Raw genomic sequence first — 26,799 nt, 5'->3', positions numbered from 1 at the left:
AGAAAGCTTTTCCAGCTCAAGCCTTGTTTATCTGAGAGTGAGGTACCTGGAGCTGTGTAAATAATGTATCATTATTTGGAACACATGCATTTCATGTGTGTTCCATGTCTACAAAGATCTATGTAAGTGTAGCATGACAGAAATGTTGAACACATGCCTAAAAGACAAACTTTTTTAATGTTTTAGTGCTAATGACAAAATTTTGACATGAAGTGTATAATATGTGAAGACTGAAGTCCAGATATCAAATACTGTATATACTCATGTATAAGTCGGGTCTTGAAACCCGAAAAATTGATCATAAAATCAGACCCTGACTTATACGCCCCTTCAAAAATGTGACACTTAAATTTTTTATTTTTTATTTTTTTAACTCTTCTTGCCTCCTCCAATTCCGTACCAGTTTCTCAGGCGCATCGAATTTTGTTGCAGCAGCACAATTACCAATTTCTTTCACTACTTCAACGACGTTTAATTTAAAACCAGCTTCATATTTTCTTCTGATCGAATACTCCATCTTAGATAAAGGTGTATGAGGATGTGAGATACAAAAAACAAATCGGTGCAAACATTGCTTCGGAATATTTCGGGTATTACTGTGAGGTCACGTAGGCACAATAGAGAGAGAGAGAGAGAGAGGTTAGGAGCATGCGCTGATACAGCGTATTGCCACACCCACATAGAAAAAAAAAAAAGGCAATGTGCTCCGTGGTTACTCTCAGGTTGACATTAGCATATCATAATCTCTTGGACCAATAGCATGAGTTTTCCACATTCGACTTATATGACTGACATTATAAAATACCAGAAATTATATGGTAAAATCAAGTCCTGACTTATCCGCGGGAGTACTTATCTGCAAGTATATACGGTATATAATGTGTGAAGACTGAAGTCCAAATATCAAATAAGCACTTTCACAAAAGGTACAAGTATAATGAAACAAGAGCACTTTTATTCAAGACTATAACTGAAGAAAAAGAAATCAGGTTAGTGTAATTCGGTGTCACGTCTGCTTTGGTAGCATAGCCGTAAGAACTGACTCATAATCAACAGGTCATGGGTTTGAACCTTGGCGTGTCACCAAATAAATGTTTTGAGTAGAGAGCTGCTCTTATTGTCACTATTATACAATAAAAACCATACATTTGATTTGAGTCTGCAACAGCCAGTGTAAATGTATGGTGCTTGTGAAGGTTAGGGTTTTTTTAAAAAAAAATTTTTTTATTCAGTTTTATTTTCTCAGTCGCATTTATGCTCGCCCCAATCTGACACTGCTGTTTTCAAATAAATGTGCTATAACAGAGGTGAACTCAGATGAGGATGAGAGTTCTACATCAAAGAAAGAGGACAGAAGCCCTCCCCGCAAGAAATGTCCACTCACAAATAAAAACAACATCAGCTGCAGGAGAAGCTCTTGTTGCACCCTATGTAACTGTGTTTGATCTTATTCAGGAAAAGATCCCAGTCGCCCCACGTGAGAAAGACTTTCCAAGAAGATGGTCAAAATGCTTATGAAACAGTTTCTGGACAAAGGCAGAACCGTAACAGTAGTTTTGTGGAGCTTCCACCAGCAGCTGAAGTCACTTCAGTACACAAGTAGTTGTCAACATGCCTGTGTCGATCAAACAGAGGAAGTGCTACAGTCTACTTGTGACTTTATGCTGTAGGAAGATAAGTAAATAAATCAAGGTAAATAACATTCGATCTTGCTTTTATATAAGTAACATAAATGTTTTTATATAAAGAACATCACAAAACATAATCACAAACTGGGCTTTGCACAATACCTTGCCGAGTTTTGTAAGCCGTGCTTTTTCTTTGAAGGACAGTTGTAGGGCAGACTGACTGGCAGGATGACCCCGGACCTCTTGCTGAATCCAAATGGTGTCATCTTTTACCTTTATGCCTGGTGCAGCTGCGTTATTCTTACTTCTTACTTACGTTATTCTGGACTTGCAGGGAGGGCTTCTGTTCTCTTTCTCCAATGTAGGACCCTCATCCTCATCTGAGTTCACCTCTGTTATACCACGTCTTTATTTGAAAACAGCAGTGTCAGATTGGGGTGAGTGTGAACGTGACTGAGAGAATAAAACTGAATTAAAAAAAAAAAAAAGCTATCCTTTACAAGCACCATACATTTACACCGGCTGTTACAGACTCAAATCAGATGTATTTTTTTATTGTATAATACTAATAACAAGAGCAGCTCACTACTCAAAATGTTTATTTGGTGATGTGGCAAGTCTCAAACCCGCGACCTGTTGATTATGAGTCAGCAGTTCTTACGGCTGTACTACTGAAGCAGTCGTGACACTACACTAACCTGATTTCTTTTTCTTCGGTTATAGTCTTGAATAAAAGTGCACTTGCTTTGTTATACTTGTACCTTTTGTGAAAGTGCTTATTTAAAATTTGGACGTCAGTCTTCACACATTGTACATTTCATGTCAAAATTTTGTCGTTAGTACTAAAACATGAAAAAAAATGTCTTTTAGGTATGTGTTTAACATTTCTGTCATGCTACACTTACATAGATCTTTGTTGACACGGAACACACATCAAATGCATGTGCTCCAAATAACAATATATTATTTACCCTATACAGCTCCAGGTACCTCACTCCCAGATAAACAAGGCTTGAGCTGGGGGAGCTTTTTGCCATTTCTGCGGCATTGGTAGGAAGGGATAGTAGTCTGCTTGCGCTTATCGACACATGTACTGAACAAAAGATGCTGACGGAGAGAAGCGAATGGATTTAAGGTGGGCCGGGTTTATGAGTTTTTTTGTAGGCTTTGGTAATTCTAGTGTTAAACCAGTAATATTAGTATATTTTGTATTTAATATATATTTATTGAACATACTGAAATAAACATTTAAAATTCCTGTGGTATGTAACTATGCATTGCTATAAAGTACATGTAGACCATAACTTATTTTCTTAATAAATTGTGTTAAAAAAAACAAAACACCTTAATATATAAGAAAACATATTGAACACTGTTCAGTTTTCAAGCTAAAGTTTTTTTTTTTATGGTAGCATAGCATGAAAGAAAAAGTGTTGCTTGGTGTCCTTTACATTTTTTATTTTATTTTAAGGACATACTGTAGCTTTATTGCAGCTCACACAGAGATGAACTTTAACTATTATGGATGACTGCACACAATGCATCATGAAGAGCTTGTGAGCACTACAGTGAAATGTGACAAGTAATTTGAGCTGAGATTTTTAGATTCTTGGCTTTATCTTTGGTATATTAGTTTGTTGTTTAACACTAGAATTACCAGAGCCTATGATAAAACTTGTAAATCCGGCCCACCTTAAATCCCTTCGCACCTCTCCATCAGCCTCTTTTGTCTTGTAAATGTGTCGATAAGCCCAAGCAGCAAGCAGCCTGCTTTACCATCCTCCCACCGCCTCAGAACGGGCAAGAAGTTCTCCCTCTTCCTGCCTTGATTGATTATCTGGGAGTGAGCTACCCAGAATTGTAAGGGGAAATAATTTGATGTGTGTTCTGTGTATACAACAATCTATGTAAAGACATCGTTAAAACAAACGTTTTTCATATTTTAGTAATAAATAACAAAATGTAGACATGAACCATATAATGTGTGAAGGCTGATGGTCAAATATCAAATAAACACTTTCACAAAAGGTACACAGACGATACGACACCTTTTGTTGTGCAGTGGTTAGAACTGCCGACTAATAATCCAGAGGTCGTGAGTTCAAAACCAGCTTCCTGGCAAATTTACCGTTTTGAGTAGTGAGCTACTCTTATTGTTAATATTATACAATAAAAACATACATTTGATTTGTGTATGTAAAAGCTGGTGTAAATTTATAGTACTTGTAAAAGTTAACGTTCCCCCCCCCACTTTTATTCGCTCAGGCACGATACAACACTCACCCCCACCCCAGATCTGACATGGTTACTTTTTATCTGAAACTGGGAATCACTGCAGATGTGAGTGGTGTTTTGAGACAATGGAACTGGGAATTCCCTGATCCGGAGGGATAAAAGCTGACACGCAAACGCTGGTGAATCTGCCTGCTTTGTATCTCACCATCACTTGAATTTTTTTTTATACAGTTTTATTGAGTGTTCCTGCTCACTCTGAATTAGTATGCATCTTATGGTCCATGATGTCAAAGCCACACTGACAAAAAAACAGAGACATAGGTATATATGATATTTGGAATAACTCATTTTATGACCTGTATAGTAGGCTACATTTCGGAAAACATTGTGGCACTGATGCAACATTATTCATATTCATTCGCATGCCTTCTTGCACTTGTAATCAGTGACCACGTTTTTTTTTTTTCTTTTTTCTTTCGATGTTGCCCATGCAGCCTACACATTTTTGGGCATGGTGCTGTTTCTTTTGTACTCCAGGACATGCAGAGGAAAGAATAGTACAGTGAGGTCTGTTTCGCGCTATATGCAATCATCAGATTAAAATGTTAACAGTTCACACACACCCAAGGACCGTCCTTCCTTCGTTTACGACATGTGTACCTGTTGCAATGTTCACATTTCTCTCTGTGCTGTGACTCCTATTACACTGAAGGGGCTGGGGGAAACGGCTGTCTTGGAACAGAACCTTGTCGATGTTGCATCCTCTTTTGCTTTATCCATTGCCTTTTCTTGTAAGAAGCGACGCCAAAGTTCCTCTGCAAGGCAATCTGCGCTCATGTACTGTACAAGGCATGAACGGGGGCCACTGAGAAAAGAAGAGTGTTCTTTGCTCACCTTGCAGAGGAACTTTGTTGTCGCTTCTCACAAGAAAAGGTGATGGATAAAGCAAAAGAGAATGCAACATCGAGAAGGTTCTGTTCCAAGACAGCCGTTTCCCCCAGCCCCTTCAGTGTAATAGGAACCACAGTACAGAGAGAAGTATGTACATTGCAACAGGTTTTGTTTCTGTTTTAACAATGTGTTTACATAGATTGTTGTAGACACAAAACGCACATCAAATTATTTCCCCTTACAATTCTGGGTAGCTCACTCCCAGATAATCAATGAAGGCAGGAACTGGGAGAACTTCTTGCCTGTTCTGAGGAGGTGGGGGGGATGGTATAGCAGACTGCTTGCTGCTTGGGCTTATCGACACATTTACAAGACAAGAGGCTGATGGAGAGGTGCGAAGGGATTTAAGGTGGGCCAGATTTACAAGTTTTTTCGTAGGCTCTGGTAATTCCAGTGTTAAATATAACTCTTTAATCTTTAAACTTGTACCGTTAGTTTTGAAAAGTTAAGATCAAAAGCAATACACACAACCATGGTTTACTTTAATGATGCACCAAAAATTACATACAGTATTGATGTTTACAGGCTCCACGTTTACGTGGTCCTTGTACTAATCTGAATGTTTTAAACATTACACAGAAAAGATAAAGTAAAAAGAAATAATATGGTGAACTATGTGTAATGTCTATCTCCTTTGTGTTTTGTCTCTGGTGGACAGAGCTGTGCAAGTGTTTAAACTTACCAAGGCATGCTCTCGCTCCCTGATTGTGTTTTACCCCTGACTTGAAGTGGGCTGATACACTGTACCGGCACTTCCCTTCTTCTGCTTTTCAAACTGAAGAGTAGTAATTAATTGTGGTCTGACCTCCAAGGGAACACTTCAGTTCTATACAATACTGCAGATACGTATTTCATCACATGGACCTGTCGTCCCTCGCCCTGTTGTTTGAATTACATGTATATAAGCACACTCGACAATCCAAAGGGTTTATATGTATTTTATATTGCATCGGAAGGAGTAAGAAGAAGCCAACCTATTGAATACAGCCCATACCAAATGACGCAACTTGGTAAGCATTTCTTCTTTGAGCTTCGCTGAACTTTTTTTCTTCCACATTGCTTCTGGCAGTGGCATTGATTTGCATAAAGTGGTAGGCCCATTTCTCTGTGGGATTACAGCTTTAGGTGGGTTAGTAGCGCTTTGCTGGTATTGTTCATTTGCATGAACTGCAAGACCCATTTCTCTGCACTGAGAAAGAAAAAGGATGTGGTGCCTAAGAATAGCCCACCTGCTACAATATTTTTACCAACAAATATTGACAGATGAATACAGTCGATACTTACAGTTTTAGATGTTCAATCCTGACAAATTTCAATTCTTTAACTTAATGGGAAATAGTGCTTTTTTTTTTTATGCATGAGTCAGTCTGTCAAATTAGTCAGTCAACTTTACATTATGTATGTGTAGATTTGTGTAAGGAGAACAAAACAGAAATAATATCCAGTACCCTTCAACAGCCCTCAAATCCCTGCCCCACTGGGTCAATAGACCTGTGTATGTAAATATCAGTCATTTGTATTCAAAGTGGCTCAGCTAGACTGCAGCATAGTCTAAATCCACCTTCTTTTTTAGTTTCCACCAACTTCTCTGAATTGCCTGCCAGCAAAGAAGATTGTGAGCAACTGAAAGGATTTGTTTAAATGGACTGAAACACAGTATATATACTGTAGGTTCAGAAATACCTTTCTCAAAAACCACAAGGATAAACCATAAATGAAGTCTACACAAGAGCTTCCAGGAGTATTTAACAAAATATCAGAATTATAATCAGTCCCAAGAGACTGAAACTGTAAACCAAATCTAGAAGTTTTTTGACATGGCATGAAATACCTCCTGGGAGGCAGACCTCAGCAAGGTTGCAGCGTGTCCTAGCAATTTACTAACAAAACATTGAAGGTACAAAATGGCACTGTGACACATTTCAGAACTGAGACTTAATATCCCAATTTTAAACAATTATTGCCATTGTCTAAAGCATGCAGCTTATATGTTTTCCTTAACACAACATTATTCTCCTCCAAGTCCACTCTTACATATTGTCCCTATATTTAGGGCTGCAACAACTGACATTAGTCACTCGGGCTACGGCTGAAGGCCAATTGATATTTTTTCTGGTGTGAGTCAGATACTGTAACGTAGGTCTGACTAGGTCTGTCCCCCTCACTGACTCATTACTACTTTCATTTTAAATCCTTGTTTACTTAGTGTTTTGTCTTGTTAGAATAATATATTACTCTACTTTCCCCTTTTTGTATTATTAATATGTAGCCTTTGACAGAGTGCCTCAAATCTCAGACTTACCACTGGTTATAAGGTATTGTATCATATAACTTCTCCCCACCTTCCCTTCTACATTTATAACCTCAGGCAATTAGGTATAGTAAAAGACAAGCAGGAGTTAAGTTACAATTTAAATAATGTATTATTGATAATATTCATAAATAATAACTATGTAAAGTACATTTGAATCTTGGCAACCATACAACCTTATAAATGTTAATGTGTAGTTTCAGGTGGCACACAGACTTGTTAGTTATTTAAAATGTCTCTAAGTCCTCATTTTTGGTCAGCTTTCTTAAGAACAGGCTGCAATGCCTGTCTTAATATGGCTGCTGAGCTGTGCTCTTCACTGTGTTGTCTTTCTCAGTTCATGGTAAAAGAGAGAGAGAGAGCTGGGTAAAGCAAGCAAATTTATAGGTTTTCTGTCCAACCCCTACAGCCAATAGGGCATCATAGTACTTAAAAGCTTTTGATACAAGCCAATTCCAAACAGCCATACTTCAGACCAATGGTGTAGAGAACATCTTCACACCTGCCACCCTCCAAAACCATTTGTTGAGCTAAGGTTTGCCAGCTAGGCAGTCTGGCTTTCCTGTGGGGTTGACTGAGAAACAGCAGAGAAACATTTACCAACCTTGTTTTAAGTACTTCCCCCAACCCTGTCGTAAAATTCAAAGAGACTCAGTCCTAAAAGGGGGTAAACATGAATGCTTCTCACGAACACTAATATTACTTTGCTTTACCTAAGTTACAAATAAAGATATACAAAATATTTATCAACTTGTATGCAAAATTTCACATCATAACACTTAGCTAGCCTTTTTTGGTTGGATCCTTTAAAAAGAGTTTGAAATTGTTTGGAAGAAAGTTAGAAAAGTCTGTATTTTTTGTTATTTTTTATTATTATTACCATGCTTCTTTTAACTTCACCTGTTTGTTGTCTGGTACAAATCTTGTAATCGATATTTAACCCACTTCCTATTATCCAAATGACTTGAAAGTTTGCACACTTACTCACTTCCGATAATACACGAATCAATAATCACTTTCACTAATTGATTAATTAATCCATGTTAAGAAATGAAATTTTCATATGAAGAATAGTTAGATTTCACCAACAGATGGCACTAGTAACATATAGAAATATTAAAGAAAGTGTTAAAATATTGATTACAAAATTATACTAAAACAAACCGAAGACTAAAAAGTTGAAAATAATATATGAGTGGACGCTTTTGCTAAGATTTTATTGATAGATGAAAAGCGCCAATGCTTTTATTTTACGAGTGATGCATAAGAGACTTACTTTTTACTTTTTAGTACACTTTTTAACTTAATATAAGCGTGGTTTTTAAGAAGTATTATATATATATATAATATATTTAATACACAGGATATCCTCTTCATTTTATTTTTAATTGACCTTTTTCCTGTTGTGTTTACTCCTGCAATTGCTTCTAATTAGTCAAAATTAGCAGGGTACACATGGATGCAGGAAAGCGTAAATGCTGAAGATGAGCACCGTCATTTGCTCCTTTGTGACCATTAGCAGGTAACTAGTTATATAAATGAAGCATTTCAAAGCAAAGCCTTAAGCAATAGCATGCACAGATTTCTATTAAGTGCCTGTTAACTGAATAAAAACACTGCTAAATATTTCTGACACAGTAAAGTTAGAAACTTGTAAATTACATGATGATTACAGTGATTAATTTAGGGGTCCAATTAAAAGCAAGAATTCATTTTTTTTTTTTTAAAAACTCTTAGCTACAAAAGCATCAGAACAGAGTTTGAGAACCACTGCTGGAATTAACTTTTTTTAACTCCTTGTCACAGTCCAGTTTTTGGGGTACTTCCATTATCTTACTCCCTCTTTCATGTAGTCTCTTATCCTTTGACACCAAAAATCTCATGGACACACTCTTAGGTGCTGTGTACATATGTGCACTGAATATACAGGGTATCGCATTTAAAACATAAAGTGGAATGATAAAAACTGAAAATATTTTAAAATATACTTTGTAAGATTTTGTTCAGGATGCTTGTCATTTAAAATTTTGCATGTTTCCAGTCTATGGATATCAGATCCTGTCTTTTTCCATTTTGACAGCTTCACCACACACAGATTGGATTGGTTTCATTAGGTCATTAACTGTCTTCCTTGCACAATGTGAATTGCATCTGAAAATGATTTTCATTCTTACACCTTTGATTAGTTGGACTGTCTCCTTTTAACTATAAGAAATGAACATTGTGCTCTGTATGGTCCCTTTTAATTGTGCATCCTCCTCTTAAAAAGGATTTACAGAATATTTATACAGTGTATATCTGTTTGTGCATGTGTGTACCTATAGTATATACATACAGTCATGGCTGAAATTATTGGCACCCCTGGAATTTTCCCAGAAAATGCACCATTTCTCCCAGAAAACTGTTGCAATTACAAATATTTTGGTATACACATGTTTATTTCCTTTATGTACATTGGAACAACACAAAAAAACGGAGAAAAAAAGCCAAATCTGACATCATTTCACACAAAACTCAAAAACCGGGCTGGACAAAATTATTGGCACCCTCTGCTTAATATTTGGTTGCACGCCCTTTGGAAAAAATAACTGAAATCAAGCGCTTCCTATAACCATCAACAAGCTTGTTACACCTCTCAACTGGAATTTCCGACCACTCTTCTTTTGCAAACTGCTGAAGGTCTCTCAAATTTGAAGGGCGCCTTCCCAACAGCAATTTTGAGATCTCTCCATAAGTGTTCAATCGGATTTAGATCCGGACTCATTGCTGGCCACTTCATAACTCTCCAGCGCTTTGTCTTCAACCATTTCTGTGTGCTTTTAGAGATATGTTTGGGGTCATTGTCCTGCTAGAACACCCATGACCTCTGACGCAGACCCAGCTTTCTGACACTGGGCCCTACATTGCACCCCAATATCTTTTGGTAGTCTTCAGATTTCATGATGCCTTGCACACAGTCAAGGCATCCAGTGCCAGAGGCAGCAAAACATCCCCAAAACATCTTAGAACCTACACCATGTTTGACTATAGGTACCGTGTTCTTTTCTTCGTAGGCCTCATTCCGTTTTCTGTAAACAGTAGAATGATGAGCTTTACCAAAAAGCTCTACCTTGGTCTCATCTGTCCACAAGACATTCGCCCAGAAGGATTTTGGCTTCCTCAAGTACATTTTGGCAAACTCCAGTCTGGCTTTTTTATGTTTCTGTGTCAGCAATGGGGTCCTCCTTGCTCTTCTGCCATAGCGTTTCATTTCGTTCAGATGTCAACGGATAGTACGAGCTGACACTGTTGCACCCTGAGTCTGCAGAACAGCTTGAATATGTTTTGAAGTTGATTGGGGCTGTTTATCCACCATTCGGACTATCCTTCGTTGCAGTCTTTTATCAATTTTTCTCTTCCGTCCAAATCCAGGGAGATTAGCTACAGTGCTATGTGTTGTGAACTTCTTGATTATGTTGCGCACAGTGGACAAAGGAACATGAAGATCTCTGGAGATGGACTTGTAGCCTTGAGATTGTTGATATTTTTCCACAATTTTTGTTCTCAAGTCCTCAGACAATTCTCTGCTCTTCTTTCTGTTCTCCATGCTTAGTGTGGCACACTCAGACACACAACAGAAAGGTTGAGTCAACTTTTCTCCATTTTAACTGGCTTCAGGTGTGACTGCTATATTGCCAGCAACTGTTTCTTGCCACAGGTGAGTTCAAACGAGCATCATATGCTTGAAATAAAACGATTTACCCACAATTTTGAAAAGTTGCCAATAATTTTGTCTGGCCCATTTTTGGAGTTCTGTGTGACATGATGTCAGATTTGGCTTTTTTTCTCTGTTTTTTTGTGTTGTTCCAGTGCACATAAAGGAAATAAACATGTGTATACCAAAACATTTGTAATTGCAACAATTTTCTGGGAGAAATGGTGCATTTTTCTGGGAAAATTCAAGGGGTGCCGATAATTTCGGCCATAACTGTAGTTGTGAGGAAATGTTGTGGAATGATGTGGAGATTTCTGGACTCTAACCGAATATGTTTGTTTTTTAATCTCTTATTTATACTGTAGGTAAACATAGACTGGTTAAACAAATAGCATACACAAACTTGTAAATTTTGTTACATTTGTTTGACAAGTTGTTTTATTAGAGGAACAAAGATTGAAGAAGTGTTTGAAGTCTTTAATTTCCTGTTGTAGCTGCTGAAACATTCTACAGTAGCAATAATCCACACCATTTCCTGAAACATAATTTTTGAAATTATTGCAAATTTTCTGCAGGTGACGCTTAAACACACAAATTATATCTAGTAATTTTTTGTGTAGGCTAATTCTGAGATAGCCACATACAGCAGCTAGCATGTCAGAAACTTTGTACAGACAAATAGCCTTTCTGTGAAGTTGTGAGTTGCCACTGTAAAGGGCGTACCTTTTTGTGTTGTTTTAATTTCCTCTACTTCTTTTTCCTGGGGGTGCAATGTCAGATTTGTTTACTGTTAGTGGTTAAGGGGGCTACACTATTCTTTTAGTGTTTTGAAAAAGGTAGTAAAGATCCTGCAACTGAAGTTCAGGGGTGAATGTAGATGGAGCTATAAACTGAGTGGTGGTATCATAGGTGAGATCTGTATGAAGTAACAGAAGCTAAACTGGAAATGTCTAAGATGAGGATTACTCGGTGAATATATAGAATTTCCTGGAGGTAGAACAGGGCAAACCTATAGTGGAGATGCACTATTGATATGAAAGCAGCAAGTTGTGGTGAGGAGATACAAGTTAAGGTGGTTTGTGCATGTTAAACAAAAGGCAGAGGACAACTGGATGAAGAGTGCATTGTAAAGGTGGTTAAAGGGATTGTGATGAAACAGTTAGTGTAAATAAGATATGAAAAAAGCCAAGTTAATTGCCATCAAACCACATGATTCTTGTTTTCTTATGGAATGGCACTGTGTCATATCAAACTAAATGTACTAATGGAAAACTAGAACATATCAACCCACTGTTCAGAGATTCGTTTTTAATCTGTCAATTTTTAAGTTTCTCATGTTTGTATGAGGAAAGCCACATATCTTCAAGTCTTTGCATTTCCTGTACTGATGACCAAAAATGTGTTTTTGTAATTTGTTATCAGTGCATGGTTTAATACTAACCTTGCACCCATTTTACCAGCATCATTTTCATTTTCCTACTATTCAATATGCTTCCTTGTCACCTGCATCCCAAGGCCAGTGAGCGTGGCCGACAGGCTCTGACATTAAGTGACTTTGCATGAATAAGTGCTTGCACAGTTCATGTAAAATTTAAAAGCGTTTCAGCTGAAGATATATTTTTATACGCAGTGTAAGGCAATGTTGAACCAACCAGTTATTCAGTTTTCAAAACGAATACCAAACTAAAGATTCAGAATCCTTGGCATTATGAAGTGGCTATTTGTAGTTGAATTTCTTCTCTGGCAGAGATGTATCATTTTAAACTAATAGATTCTGAGTTATGTTCTCTTTAAGAGTCACTTGTCATGTAAATACCAGTAGTCTTTCAATATTTATTCTATTGGATGGCTACATTTTGAGGATTAATGTTTATCCATCCTTCCTAATCATATATCTTGTTTTGTAAAATTGCATGTATTCTGTTCAAATATTTGTCTTATTACTCATTTACAGTGTCCTTGCCCCCCCATGCCCCCCCCCCCCCCCTTTCCCTCATGAGCTGTGCCATACGCATGGCTGGCTGTGATCTAAACAGACAGCCCTGTGCTTACGCGAGCTCAGCGTCAGGAGACTAGTTTCTTGAGGAGTCGCTCTCTTACTAAGTGAGTGCCGCGCTACTTGAATTCATGCTTTTTATGCTGGCCAGTGCACAGGCTGCTGTATTAAGTTTGCTGGCCTTGATTGCATTGGGTAGCTGAGTGCATTCCTCCCATACCTTCTCCAATCAGCTGATTGGGAACCTGACATTCTTTGGAATCCTGCTGCTCCCTGCCTTGCTGTGGAGTGCTGCAAGGGCACACTGGAAATGCAAACCAAGAGACTTGTAGAAGCTGCCAAATTTTTGTCTGCTGAACTTATGAGCTAAATTCATACCCACTTCCACTCAATTGACTATGCTCGGCGGCAGGCTGCTCTTAGAGGATCCACTCTGTGCAACCTTTGGATACATTGTACTATGATTTGCAGCCACTGTCTTGGGCCTGGATTTGGGAGTTGGGAGGTTGTTGGCAATTTTATGCTAAGAGCACTACTGATTGATTGCTAGCAGCAGTTTCCCTTCTCCTTTAATTCCTTGCATCTCTTACCCTCAACGCATGGCTTTCTTCTGTGGTGCTACTCGTGTCTTTCATGATGAAGTTGGTGAGTACAGCTTGGGTCATTCTCGGGCAAAAATAACTTAAGCTGAAACTAAAAATAGGAGACAGGCTGATGTGAGGTATCATTTACAACTTTGCTGTTATTGCCCATAGACTGTTGAATTTATTTATGGAGTTAGAGTATGTGTTCCTTTTTTCAGCCTATAAGAACACCTCCATGTTTACTGCTCAAGTCATATCTGCAAAGCTCCAGATCATTGTGTTTTCTTGCGTGTGAAAAAATGACATTTCCATCAGCTTAATTGTCAGGGTCTCACTAAGAGCAGTCTGTCAACTTAATCTGGCCATTTTATTTTGGCCGTATTGGCACAAGCAAAACACTCTTAGGTCAAGCACTTGGTCTGCTGCCAAAACTAGTGTCTAATCTGGGTTACTAATGAATAGAGTAGGGAATCTTATATAAGCGTTTACTGTTAGTAAAAGTGGATAATTGTGTTTTCTAAAATGGAACTAATTAAACATTCTGACACGAAATGCTTCTGCCGTCTTTCTACAGGCCTTAAGGAATCATCAGTATAGTTAGTCTGTCAGTACCAGTCTGCTTGACACAGAAAGTTTTCTATTTATTGCATATTGCTCATTTATTTTATACTTGTTTATAATTACTACTATCTCTTTAATTGGGCAAGTGCTTGTTTTTTTGTGTATAAATATTTGAAATGCACCGCACTTAAGTCTCTTATAGTAATCAGTTTCTTAGCTTACTTTTTCCATTTTAAGGTAGATTTCTTGGTAGCATCAGAAATCAAGATTCATGTCATGAATCACATTAAGGTGGGATGTTAGTAGTACATCATAAGGAACCCACATAGGATGATTTCAGTTGCCTTAACTTGTTGTTCATTGCAAATGGGCTTATGCTAGAGCGAAACAGATGGTCATTTATTGAATAGCTGAGTAGTACCATCCTCCTTACAGGTTACTTATTGAACAATTTCTTCTTAGCTCATTCCCATTGCCTGCAGAGTGAACCTAACTTAAAATGTTAAACATTACATCAAATATAATTTTCTGATTTCTTGACTATTCCATTTTACATACTTGTAAAACAATAAGTAAGAACCAAGTTCATGTGTCATTTAAAGAAATCATAATGAAATTGTGGACAAACTAGGTAGAAAAAAATGCCCACGTTGCATAGTACAAACTGACACAAAGCAGAGTGTTCTTAAATCAGTCTGTTAAATAAGTGCATACAAGACTGTTTTCAGATGAAAGTAAATTAGGTGGATTATCAGGAATGCCTCTAGAGACACTCAGAATCAATTGTAAAGGATTCAGATGTGGTAGACAATTTGGAAAATACTATACTGAGGTAAATAGAATATATTGCAATTAATAGTAAAATGGTAAAAGTAGGTGGGGGAAAAAAGTGCAGCCATGTAGAAGCAGAATTGTCACTTTCTTGGTTATTCTTGAGATTTTGTATCAAGAAAAATAAGATACAGCACCTGCCAGATTCTGTTTCCTGGAGTTTTTAGTGGTGAAGGTTATCCTGAGTGAAATAAGGAATGTGTGAGGCTGCATGCATCATCGTTATAATTGCAATTAATTCTGGATTTTTATAAAACAATTGACCAAACAGATTTGATTTAAATTTCATGATAATCAAAAGACAAAAATGGACTTTAAAACATGTTTGTAAGTACAGAAATTTAAAAGCATGTATGCAGACTTCATGCTTGTGGATTGGTAGATTACTGCTCAGTCACTAAACCAAAACCTATTCCATCCCCAAAATGTCAGGAAATTTATTTAGGGCAGTACAAGATTTGTGTGAAAGCAATGACAAATAAAAACATAACAGTGCTACATTAGATTCAGCACTTTAAATAACAAGTGTTAAAACTTTAAAACCTAAAAAAAAATGACCATCACTATAGGTCAAGCAAAATGACAATAACATCAGCCTGTTAATACAGGGTAATGTGGACAGACTGTTGATTATTGAGAGCAAGCAATAGAAGGGCAATTTAATTGTTTAATTCAATTTAAGTAAAAAAAAATACAAATGTATTATGATGATTTTGCTGTAACATACAGTGAAACACCCACAGTTTGTATCTCATTATTTCAAATATCACTTAATTAACATATACAATTCACCTAGCCAGTACTGTTATTTTACTAATTTGGATGGTACAGTATGGTTGCTAAATATTTTTTAAGGTTAAAGAGCCATGGCTGCCTTTGCTCTACTTGATGACATCACCAAGGGCACATTATACAGATGCTTGTTTTTGGAACTTTTTACTTATTAGTAGTGGCTCATGAGCTATTATCAGATACCAAGTGCATCCATATAGACCACTGACAGCAGCTGCATCACATTTTATTTATTCATCGCATAGTAATGGAATTCTACTGGAGGTACAAATTCTGTATTTGCTTATGGTCCTTGTAGCTTCAAAGCGAACTTGCTGGGTGTATCTCTGCCTACTGTCAGTCAAATCTTGACTGCTTTATTGTCCGTCATTTTCACAGCCTACCATGCAATGTCATTTGCTTTTCCAGTTACACTAATGTTCAGGTTACAAAAACTATATTTGTTCTGTCTTTACCTTTATCATCAGAAATTGTTCTTTCTGGTTCAAATTTGGCATTCACTTCTATTTTTTAATGAAGATAATCATGGGTGATTTTTTTTTTTGCTGTTTATATGACATTATATCCTACCATGTAATGACACATGAGTGTATTCTTTAACGGAGACAATATACTTGTAGATATATGAAAAACATAAGATGATTTGTAATTTCTAAACATGCCAGGCATAGAAAAGTTTAGAAATATGAATTTGTGCATATGATTTTTTGTATAAACTGTACTTACCACAGGAACTTTTTTATGTTTGAATTTATAATCCTTCTGTGCTAGTTTTTATCAATATGACCATTCATAATTATTACAACACAACCAGTGCTTTTGATCAAAATCTAAATAAAGACTGATGCAAGTATAATTTTGCTATGAAACTATAAAAAAAATTACAGTCTGGTCTCCTTTTCACTTTACTGTATACATCTCAAACTGTATTTAAAACACCAGGGGCCTCATGCATAACGCCGTGCGTAGAATTCACACTATAACATGGCGTACGGACAAAAGCAGAAATGTTCGTACGCACAAAAAATTCAGATGCATAAATCTGTGTGAATGCCAACTTCCACGTTCTTCCGCTATATAAATCCCGGTTAGCGTGAAAAGAAATGCATGTGCACGCGCCTGCTGCCCCGCCCCAACTCCTCCCAGAATTGCACCTCTTTGAATATGCAAATCAATATAAATAGCCCTTAAGCTCAGCATTCTGTGAAAAGACAATGGCAAAAGCACGGGGAAAAAATAGAAGAATTTCAGCAAATACCAAGTGGAAGGAAGGAAAAACTTACTATTTGTTGGTTTAAACTGTGATGTAATCAACAAAAGGAAGTTGATCGAGTGATATAGAGTGTCGGAGAAACTCGAAAGCTCAAGTTCACAAAGTCGCACAGTGCCCGAAATAAAAAAAGTTGTCAGATATCAAAGTCGCCGTGAAAAGGCCAGTCGTAGCCCACCGTCTGAGTGTCATATTAAAGCTTATTAGGGTATAGAGAAAAAAAAAAAAAAATAGGGACACAGTGAGTAAAAAGCCTTAAATGCCATCTTTTTTTTTTTTTTAATATTTTTATTTTATTAATTTTCATTGTAATCATTCCATACAAACAGATCAATTTATAACCCAACAAATTTGAAAACAAATCAAACCCCACCCCTGAGAAGGAGAGCTTAGCTAAAGGAAAATTTCTTTAAGCTTTTTAATAAGGCAACATTAGACAAAAGAAGGGGAGAAGTAAATATCTATATAAATAAGAGATGGAGAAGGGAGTTAAATGCAATAATAGTTAATTCTCTTATTCTAAAATAATATTGATTAAATCCTGCCAAGTTTTGAAAAAATTTTGTACAGATCCTCTAACTGAAAATTTGATTTTTTCCAATTTCAAATAATATAAAACATCGGTTTCCCACTGACTTATAAGAGGAGAATTAGGATTCTTCCAATTTAACAAAATAAGTCTGCGTGCCAAGAGTGTAGTGAATGCAATCACCGTTTGCTTGTCCTTCTCCAATTCAAGTCCATCTGGAAGGACACCAAACACAGCTGTTAGTGGGTTAGGAGGGATTGTGATACTAAGGCTGTCTGAGAGGCACTTAAAAATTTTTGTCCAAAATGATGTTAGTTTGGTGCAGGCCCAGAACATGTGACCCAGTGAGGCAGGAGCTTGGTTGCAGCGCTCGCAGGTTGGATCCTGGCCTGGAAACATTTTGGACAGTTTTAAGCGAGACAGATGAGCTCGATATATAATTTTTAGTTGAATAATTCTATGCTTTGCGCATATAGAACTCGAGTGAATTCTCTGCTTTGCTACCTTCCACTCCTTTTCTGATATATTGATTAAGAGATCTTCTTCCCAATGTCCTCTTGGATCTTTGAAAGGTAGGGACTCTAATAAGATTTTATATATTGCGGAAATAGTGTTTGTTTCCTCGGAATTGAGCAGTATTTTTTCCAGCATTGTGGAGGGTGCAAGGTGGGGGAAATCAGGCAATTTCTGTTTAACAAAATTTCTAATTTGAAGATAGTAAAAGAAATGTGTAGCTGGGAGGTTAAATTTTGAACGTAATTGTTCAAAAGATGTAAATATGTTGTCTATATAAAGATCTCTGAGCATTTTAATCCCAAAACTTTTCCAGGTATTAAAAACTGGATATACTTGCGAAGGTTGAAAGAGGTGGTTCCCTTGCAGAGGTGCCACTGATAAAAGATTTTCCATCTTAAAATGCTTCCTAATTTGGTTCCATATTCTGAGTGAGTAAAGCACAATTGGGTTATTAGTATATTTGCGATAACTTTCATTTATTGGAGAGCAGAGCAGGGAATATAAAGAAGTACTACAGGATTTTACTTCTATTGCAGACCAAGCCTGTGTATGTGCATTTATTTGTGTCCAGGTTTTTATGGGTTGTATGTTTGCTGCCCAGTAATAAAACTGAAAATTAGGTAAAGCCATGCCACCTTCTGCCTGAGGTCTTTGTAGGGTCGCTCTTCGGATACGTGGGTGTTTTGAGTTCCAAATGAATGAGGTTATTATTGAATCTAACTGTTTAAAAAACGATTTATTGATATATTTTGAAATGTTTTGAAATAAAAAGAGAAGTTACGCACAAAAAAATCCAGATGCATAAGTCTATGCGTACGCCAACTTCCACATTCTTCCGCTACATAAATCCTGGTCAGTGTGAAAAGTAACGCGCCTGCTGTCCTGCCCCAACTCCTCCCAGAATTACGCTTCTTTGAATTTGCAAATCAATATAAATAGCCTTTACTGCAGCCTTCTGTGAAAAGGCAATGGCAAAAGCACGGGGGAAAATAGAAGAATTTCAGCGAATACCAAGTGGAGGCAAGGACAAACTTACTATTTGTTGGTTTAAACAGTGATATAATCAACAAAAGGAAGTTGATCGAGTGACAGAGTGTCGGAGAAACTCGAAAGCTCAAGTTCACAAAGTCGCACAGTGCCCGAAATAAAAAAGAAGTTGTCACATATCAAAGTCGCCGTGAAAAGGCGAGTCGCAGCCCACTGTCTGAGTGTCATATGAAAACTTATTAGGGTACAGAGAAAAAAAAATAGGCACACAGTGGGAAAAAAGCACGAAATGCCATCTTTAATCTTGAAATTTCCACTTTAATTATGTAGTTTATTTTGTCATTAAAGTAGAACATCATAAACTTCATCTTTAAATTGTTTAATTTACTAGTTTCACAAATACCATCGTAACTAAAGTAGCATGTTAAATGCTTTATTTTTGTATGTGTTCTTCTATGTGCTCTGTGTGTGAATCGCTACGTGCTTCTGAAACGGGCTTTCTCTTCCTCCAACAGGACACAGAATCCATTACATTCATGATATTACAGCTTTCTGAATAATTAAAATACTGAGATGTATACTTGATATCATTTTCATGATGATAGGAATTAAAGCATGTTATTAAACATGGGAACACGGTGGCACAGTGATAGTGACGAGCTGGCGCCTCGTCCACAGATTGTTCCTGCCTCCTGTAAGATGCTTGCTGTGCCGTGCGTGACCTTCGATGAAATAATTTATTGCAGCAGTACTGTCTCTTTCAAACGTACTAATCCCAAATTCCTGTCCTTCTTTTTCTTTCTCCAAGTAACCAATCGCCACACAATCAGCTCTGTAATAGATGTTAAGCCATCTGTAAGCTTAGAACGCAGATTCTTCAAAACTTTTAAAGAATATTGAAATATCTTTGTAATACATGTTTAATTATTCTATCCATCTATCTTTCCAGTGTCGCGCCAGCCCCAGCAAGAATACAGTGCGAGGCAGGAATAATCAGGCTGCCAGCTCGTTACTACCTCTGCTACACCGTGTCCTCACATGTTTAATTATTAACAATATAGATTATTTAAATGATGTTAATATTTTATCTGTATAATGTAATAAACATATTTTGCTGCTTTTCATCTTAAAAATGATATTGTCATATGTAAATTCGCGCTTTATAAAGTGGCGCAGGTTGTGCAATGTTATAACTGTAACACAAGTTTACAATGAGGTAATTGTACTTATAAGTACAAATAGTTCTATAAGGAGCACTTGATGGACTGATTGAGTGCGTTTATAGTTCTTGGGATGAAACTGTTTCTGAACCGTGAGGTTCATACAGGAAAGGCTTTGAAGCGTTTGTCGGATGAGAGCAGTTCAAATAGGCAGAATGGCTGAGGCAGCGTGTGCTTGATGCTGTATACCGATAATTCTCCTTCCGATCAGCTGCTCCGAGTGGTGCAGTGAGAGTAATATGGAAAAAAATGATCCACTGTGGCAACCCCTAACGGGATCAGCTGAAAGTAGAAGAAGAAGGTAGAGTGAGAGTAACAACGCTAAAGTAGCTATGGTATGTGGAATAGTTTGGCCATTCCGTGGACCATTATATTGTTACAGGTTAATTACAATCGGATGCCTTAAACTTATAAACAATATGCGGTTCATTTCAGTGTATTTGATAAAGCCACGTCAGGGATGTGGACCTAAAAAGAAAGGGAAACCACACTGGAGCAAAAGCACTGCTTTGACGCTGGGTGCCACCAGTTTGCAAAACTGAGCGGAGAACCAGGGTTTGAGCTACCGTGAAAATGTGCGTGGCTTTACGCCAAGGTTAGGTTTTATACATTGCGATTTGAGCATGGAAATGGGAGTGCGCAACATTTTTGTGCGTACGCATTGTTTATACATGAGGCCCCAGGTCATGTCACTTTCAGAAATTCTCAGATGATTCTGCACTTATGGGGTGTATTGATAAAAGGGATAAAACAGAATCAGGTGGAGACTTTTGTTTCTTGGTGCAAAGAGAATTGTCTGCATCTTAACATCAGCAAAACCAAGGAATTGATTATTGACTTTTGCTGCACCAAAGAGCTTCCATGTCTGGTCTCTATTTAAGGAGTGGATGTGGCATTGGTCCAAATCTACAAGTATTTGTGGGTCCACGTTAGGTTTTGGAACAAAGAGGAACTGTATAAGATCAGTCAGAGCAGGCTCTTTTTAATGTGGGAAATGACATTCTTCACATCTTCTGTAACTCTGTGATGGCCAGTGCGATTTTCTACGCTGTGGTTCGTTGGCTTGGGCCCACCAAATCAACAACCTAATTAAAAGGGCAAGCTCTGTACCCCATGGAGGTTGTACTGAAAGAGAGAATTAAAACCATTATGAACAATACTGCACATCTTCTCTCTGACACATTAACACTGAGGAATTTCAACAACAATTTATTCAGCAGAGGTGTGTCAAGAAATACTACTGGGGCTCCTTTATATCAACAGCAATATGTCTGCGTAATGCCTCACTATGATTGTGACAGCCAAGTCAGAAATTTTCTTTCTTTTGAACTTTCTAGCTTTATAGTAGTTTTTGTGTTTGTTCATACTAGTGTGTCTTTATTTTTTTACCTATTTATGTATTTACTTAAAGAGCTTCTGTGAAAAGTCAAATTTCCCCCTGGGGACAAATAAATCTATCTATCCATTCATCCATTCATCCATCGAACCTTCTTAATTAAAAAGAGACTTGAGTTTCCAGGTGAGACTGTGTGCCAAACTACGATAAAAATTAACATGATACACAAAGCATGTGAAACTGAATACATTAGTATGAATCTAGCTGTTACTTTCAACAAGATCTTTACGAGGGGCGTCTTTCCACCAATGAAAGCTGCCTAAACCACTTGAAGTTAGGCATACAACAATTTTGTGAATCAGGTTATTTTCATTACAATATCATGAGGAGCCAGAACCCATCCTAAAAGGAGTAAGCTATAGATAAAACACCAGTCAATCGCAGGTCACACTGATATAGGCACATACCTGACCAGTTTACAGCTGCCAGTTAACCTAATTTGTAAGTGTTCAGGATGTTAGAATGCCCCTGAAAACACAAAAAGGGGAGGGTGCGGACTCCATAGAAGTAATGACTTGACCATGAATCAATGACCCGGTTAAGCTGTGTGCTATAAATCTGCACTTATAGAAAAAACTGTTTGTTAATCGGTTAAAGTAATAAAAAGTGATAACATTAGGAAACTTTAAATTTGTTCGTTAGTGCTATTTTGGAAATTCTAGGCAAATTAAAATTATTAAACACTTAATGTGAATAGAATTATCTCATCTTAGGAAAAGACTTTTATATTCTTATTATTATGCTTCATATTGAAAAAACAATTTTGATTCATTCTACCCTGGGGAGGAATTATAATCTCCCTTGTGTGGTAAATATTGATTGACTCGAATCATTGGAAGATTTGAAAGTCACTTTCTTATTTATTTAAAAAATTAAAATAAAACTGACTTCAAAACCTTTGTTAGGTTACATCTTAAGTATTTGCCAGTCTTCAATATTCCATTGTTAAAAATCAAACAAAAGTCACTTTTGCTACCTTGTTTTGTCTCTAACATGTCTACTTTACTTTCCAAGCCAAGCATGAGCATGTCATCCTCTCAGAGAGCGAGACAAAGCTTAGGTTCTGTGTCAGCAAAGCTGCCAGCTGAATTTAGCCAACATGATTTAAATGAATTAGTTGAGTGCCGCACTGCAGAAGTATTTTCATGTTGTGTGAGTGACGGGGTCTGTCCTCATCGGTGGCTTCCTGTTTTATGCTGTAGTGTTAAGTGGGGGTGAGGCCAAGTATTTCTAGCAATGGGAATTAATAGAAGAAAGCATTCGGCTGCTGTAGACCGAAACTTTGTTTTGCTTTACAAAGACAGGTAAAAGGCAAACAGGAGTGCAAAAGATTACATTCTAATATGAAGATACTGAATAAGGACTGATGCCAGTTTAATTTTGCTCATACCCAATAAGGACTATATGATCCTGAATGGCACATACTGTAAGACATATTGAAGACCATATACCGTAGCTGGGGGAGCACTGCTTCTTTTGTATGAACCATGGATTCTGGATTATGAGGTAGTAGTAATTATTACTTCATCACCACGCTGTCCAATTTTAAACATGTTCCCTCAAATGCATGCAGATAACCTACGTTTCTGCCTTACTTTTAAATTAAGAATTCCAGCATTGTTTAAATTCTTTATGAACAAAAGTCATTGCTAGAAAGAATATATTTAGATTTTTGTGTTACAACACTTAACACATTTCAGATTTAAAAGACTACTTTGACTTGAGAGTCCAGCTTCAGTTTAATAATTGAAAAACATACTGCAGTTTTGTAGTTTATATAACTTTTGAACAATATGTTCTTTATAGATTTGGACAGCTTATGTATTAAGTTTATTTTCTTTTATCGCCATCAGGAAAATTGAGAATGTATGTGGAGTGATAAACTAATATAAAAAGACAAGCTCAACACTGTAGCAAAATACATTTGACATGAGAAGAATTCTGTGACCTCTAGGTAGGCCTACTTTTTGATGTAGCCTCCATTGAGATTTTGACAGTTTTGTGTTATACTTATTTAAAACAAATGCACTGCATAAAAGTATTTGTGGTGAATCTGGTGGTGGACCCTGAGCTACACATCTATATGTTCAGACAAAAACACCATTTTGACACATTTTCTGCATTTGTGTTATGTTTGACTTTAAACTAGTCACTTAAACTGGCTGTATTCTGACTGCATGGTCATACATGACTATATGAACTTGAGAAATGTAGTAAGCAGTAACGTCCATTACTACTAAAGGCATAGCATAGTCATTATGAAAGATGTTTTCAATTATCTTGTTTCATACATGTGATAAGGAGTAGAGCATAACTGATAAACAGTCTTTTTACTGTGGCCTACAAACTGCCTGTTACTCAATAACAAGACCAGTTCATAGATTATGTTAAGGTGACTGCAATAAACATTTTGCTCCTTTAAGGCATGACAGTGGAATCACATTAACTGGCTGTGCTTGTGACTGACTAAACAAAGTGTTTTATGTCATGTTAAAAGAGGGTTTTCAGAGGCTAGGTGATTTTAGACCATATCATGTGACTGAGGCCTTTTATTCAAGAATTTGTGTTTTTAATTTGTATTAGACCTTTTTCTTATAGTGACTGAGAGAATTATGAGGTAATCAATATGGTCTGGAACAAATATTTGAGTTTTGTCATAAAAAGCAAAAAGTCTGAAACCAATTGGGCTTCTAGTTGAGCAATTGACTTTTGTGTTATTCTCCGTACTCTCATTGTTCAACGACTATGACATAACAGATTCTGACTATCCTCATGTTATATAAACATTATAACTTCTCCTGTTTTGTAGTTGTTTGGTCATCAGTTCCACAACTTGGACCCATACTGATGATAATAATATATCCTGTTTGTTCCTGAATAGTAAAAATGAGCAACCATTACCTCATCTTGTTCTGTTAAGTCATCTCTCATTATTCCTTTCTTTGTTTGCTTTCAGATGAGGGACCATATACCAAACCATCCAACCCATCAAAGCCATCAGATGGAACTCTGGCCATTAGGAGGCAAAGCATCCCAGGTATAGTCTCCCTGTGTAGCTAGACTCTTGATGAATGAACATTTATCTAGTATGCAGCACAATATATCATAAATAGTAATTGCTGTACAGGGGTCCCTTAAAACTAACTGAAATCACAAAGATGTGAAAGTTATATTACAGCAGCAAATACAGTTTAAAAAAAAGTTCACTATTCCAGCTATTAAACAGCCAGTAAGCTCTGTTAATTGACATTTTTCACATTACTTAGTGTTATTGAATTAGATTGTATTGGCATTTCATCACATTTTGGTACCAATCATTTTTCTGTTGGCCATTTAATTCCCCAAATGGATACTTTCATGTATACCATCTGTTCAACTAATGTAATGTTCATTTAACGCAAATAATTGTATTATCTATATTTAATAACTTTTGGTTTGATAGAATCAGAGCACAGAAGTAACTTAGGAGTCTTTTGTATGTTAGTGGTGCGTACATCTCTTGGATAAGGCATCTGGGTCATTTAGATGCAGTGTTCCCTCTAGTTGGAAACAGGGAAAAGCAGCAAGAGGAAGTCAGAGTTAGTAACATACAACAGCAGAAAAGTAACACTTTTTATTTTAGAGGTGGAATGTGTGTGTATATATATATATATATATATATATATATATATATATATAGTTGGGGAAAAAAAAACATTGACAAAGTCATAAAATAGAATCTGTAGACCAGAAATTTTGTCTATTTTAAAAAGTTAACTGAAAGTAGTTTTATAGTAATAATATATGCCTTAAAATCTGTATAGCTTACAAATATTGTGACAAACGAAATAATCACTGAGAGAGGTTGCATTGTTGTTGTTGTTTTTTTTTTTATAAAAATAATGGCACTTTCAAGAGGTGGGATATATTAGGAAGTGAACAATCAGTTGTTTAAGGTGATGTGTTGGAAGTGGGGGAAAATGGGCAAGCACAAGGATCTGAACAACTTTGATTTGGGCCAAATTATGATGGCTAGTCCACTGGTTTAGAACATCTCCAAAATGGCAGGTCTTGTGGAGTGTTCCCTGTTTGGAGTAGTTTAATTCTTACCAAAAGTGGTCTAAGGAAGGACAATCATTGAACCACTGACAATGTCATGGGTGCCCAAGGCTCATTGATGCACTTGGGGAATGGCAGGTAGCATGTCTGATCCAGTCCCACAGAAGAGCTCCTGTAGCACTCATGCTGAAAAAGTTAATGCTGGCCATAACAGAAATGTCAGAATACACAGTGTATTACAACTTACTGTGGAGCTGCAGATCAGTTAAGAGTGCCAACATTAACCTCTGTCCACTGCTGAAAGCGTATACAGTGAGCATGCGAGTGTCTGAACTTGGACCATGGAGCAGTGGAAGAAGTTGGCCTAATCAGATAAGTCCTGTTTTCTTTTAGATCAGGTGGGTGGGTTAGTGCTTGTGTGTCATTTACCTAGGGGAGATATGGTAGTAGGATGCAATCTGGTAAGAAGACATATTGGTAGAGGCAGTTTCATGTTCTTGGAAATTTTGTGATGGGAAACCTTGATTCCTAGTCTTCATGTGGATGTTACTTTGACATATACCACCTACATAAAGATTCTTACAGACCACGAGCACCCTTCAATTCAGCGATATTCCCGTATTTCAGAGGCTTGTTTCAGCAGGATATTGTGCCCAGCCATATTTCACAAATTGCTCAGGAATGGTTTGAGGATCATAATAAAAAGTTCAATTTGTTGACTTGGCCTCCAGATTCCCCAGATCTCAGTTTGAGCATCTAAGGGATGTGAAACAAGTCTGAACCATGAAGGGCCCTACCTTGCAACTTACAGGACTTAAAGAATCTTTTGCTAATGTGTGCGTGCCATATACCACAGAACACCTTCAGAGTTCTTGAGTCTATGCCTCAAATGGTCACAGCTGTTTTGGTAGCATGAGGGGGACCTACACAATATTTAGCAAGTGGTTTTAATGCTGTTACTGATTAGTATGTATATAATGTAATGCTGACTCACTCACTCTTTCCATTTACCTAAAAAGCTGATATTTGGAAGGATGGTACATCTAAGGCAGTAGATATACTGTAGGTCCATAAGCATTTCGGTCAGTGACACAATTTTCATAATTTTGGCTCCGTATGCCTCCACAGTGGATTGGAAATTAAACAATCATTATGTGATTGATGAGTAGACTTTCAGCTTTAATTTAAGGGGTTTACCAAAAATATTGTATGAGCCGTTTAGGAAGGACAGCCATTTTTCTGCATAGCCCCCACCTCCAC

At 37.0% G+C, this 26,799-nt stretch overlaps 1 protein-coding gene across 7 annotated transcripts in view; it reads left to right on the top strand.

Moving 5' to 3' along the window:
- grip1 (glutamate receptor interacting protein 1) overlaps positions 1-26,799 on the top strand; it is a 550,412-nt gene that overhangs the window by 383,729 nt on the left and 139,884 nt on the right. For 5 of the 7 annotated variants that reach the window (XM_051923366.1, XM_051923388.1, XM_028806922.2 and 2 more), the window contains exon 2: positions 24,458-24,538. The exons of 1 other annotated variant lie outside the window; for it this stretch is intronic. In XM_051923366.1, the coding sequence (XP_051779326.1) occupies positions 24,458-24,538 (81 nt within the window). Of the gene's footprint in view, positions 1-12,977; positions 13,461-24,457; positions 24,539-26,799 lie in introns of those variants that run through there. One more of the 7 variants, XM_051923377.1, reaches the window with a different exon arrangement.

Source organism: Erpetoichthys calabaricus, chromosome 1 (assembly GCF_900747795.2).
Source record: "Erpetoichthys calabaricus chromosome 1, fErpCal1.3, whole genome shotgun sequence".
In the NCBI taxonomy this organism is placed as follows: domain Eukaryota; kingdom Metazoa; phylum Chordata; class Cladistia; order Polypteriformes; family Polypteridae; genus Erpetoichthys; species Erpetoichthys calabaricus.
Note: the sequence above shows the minus strand (reverse complement) of the source record. Positions and strands in the feature narration are given on the sequence as shown.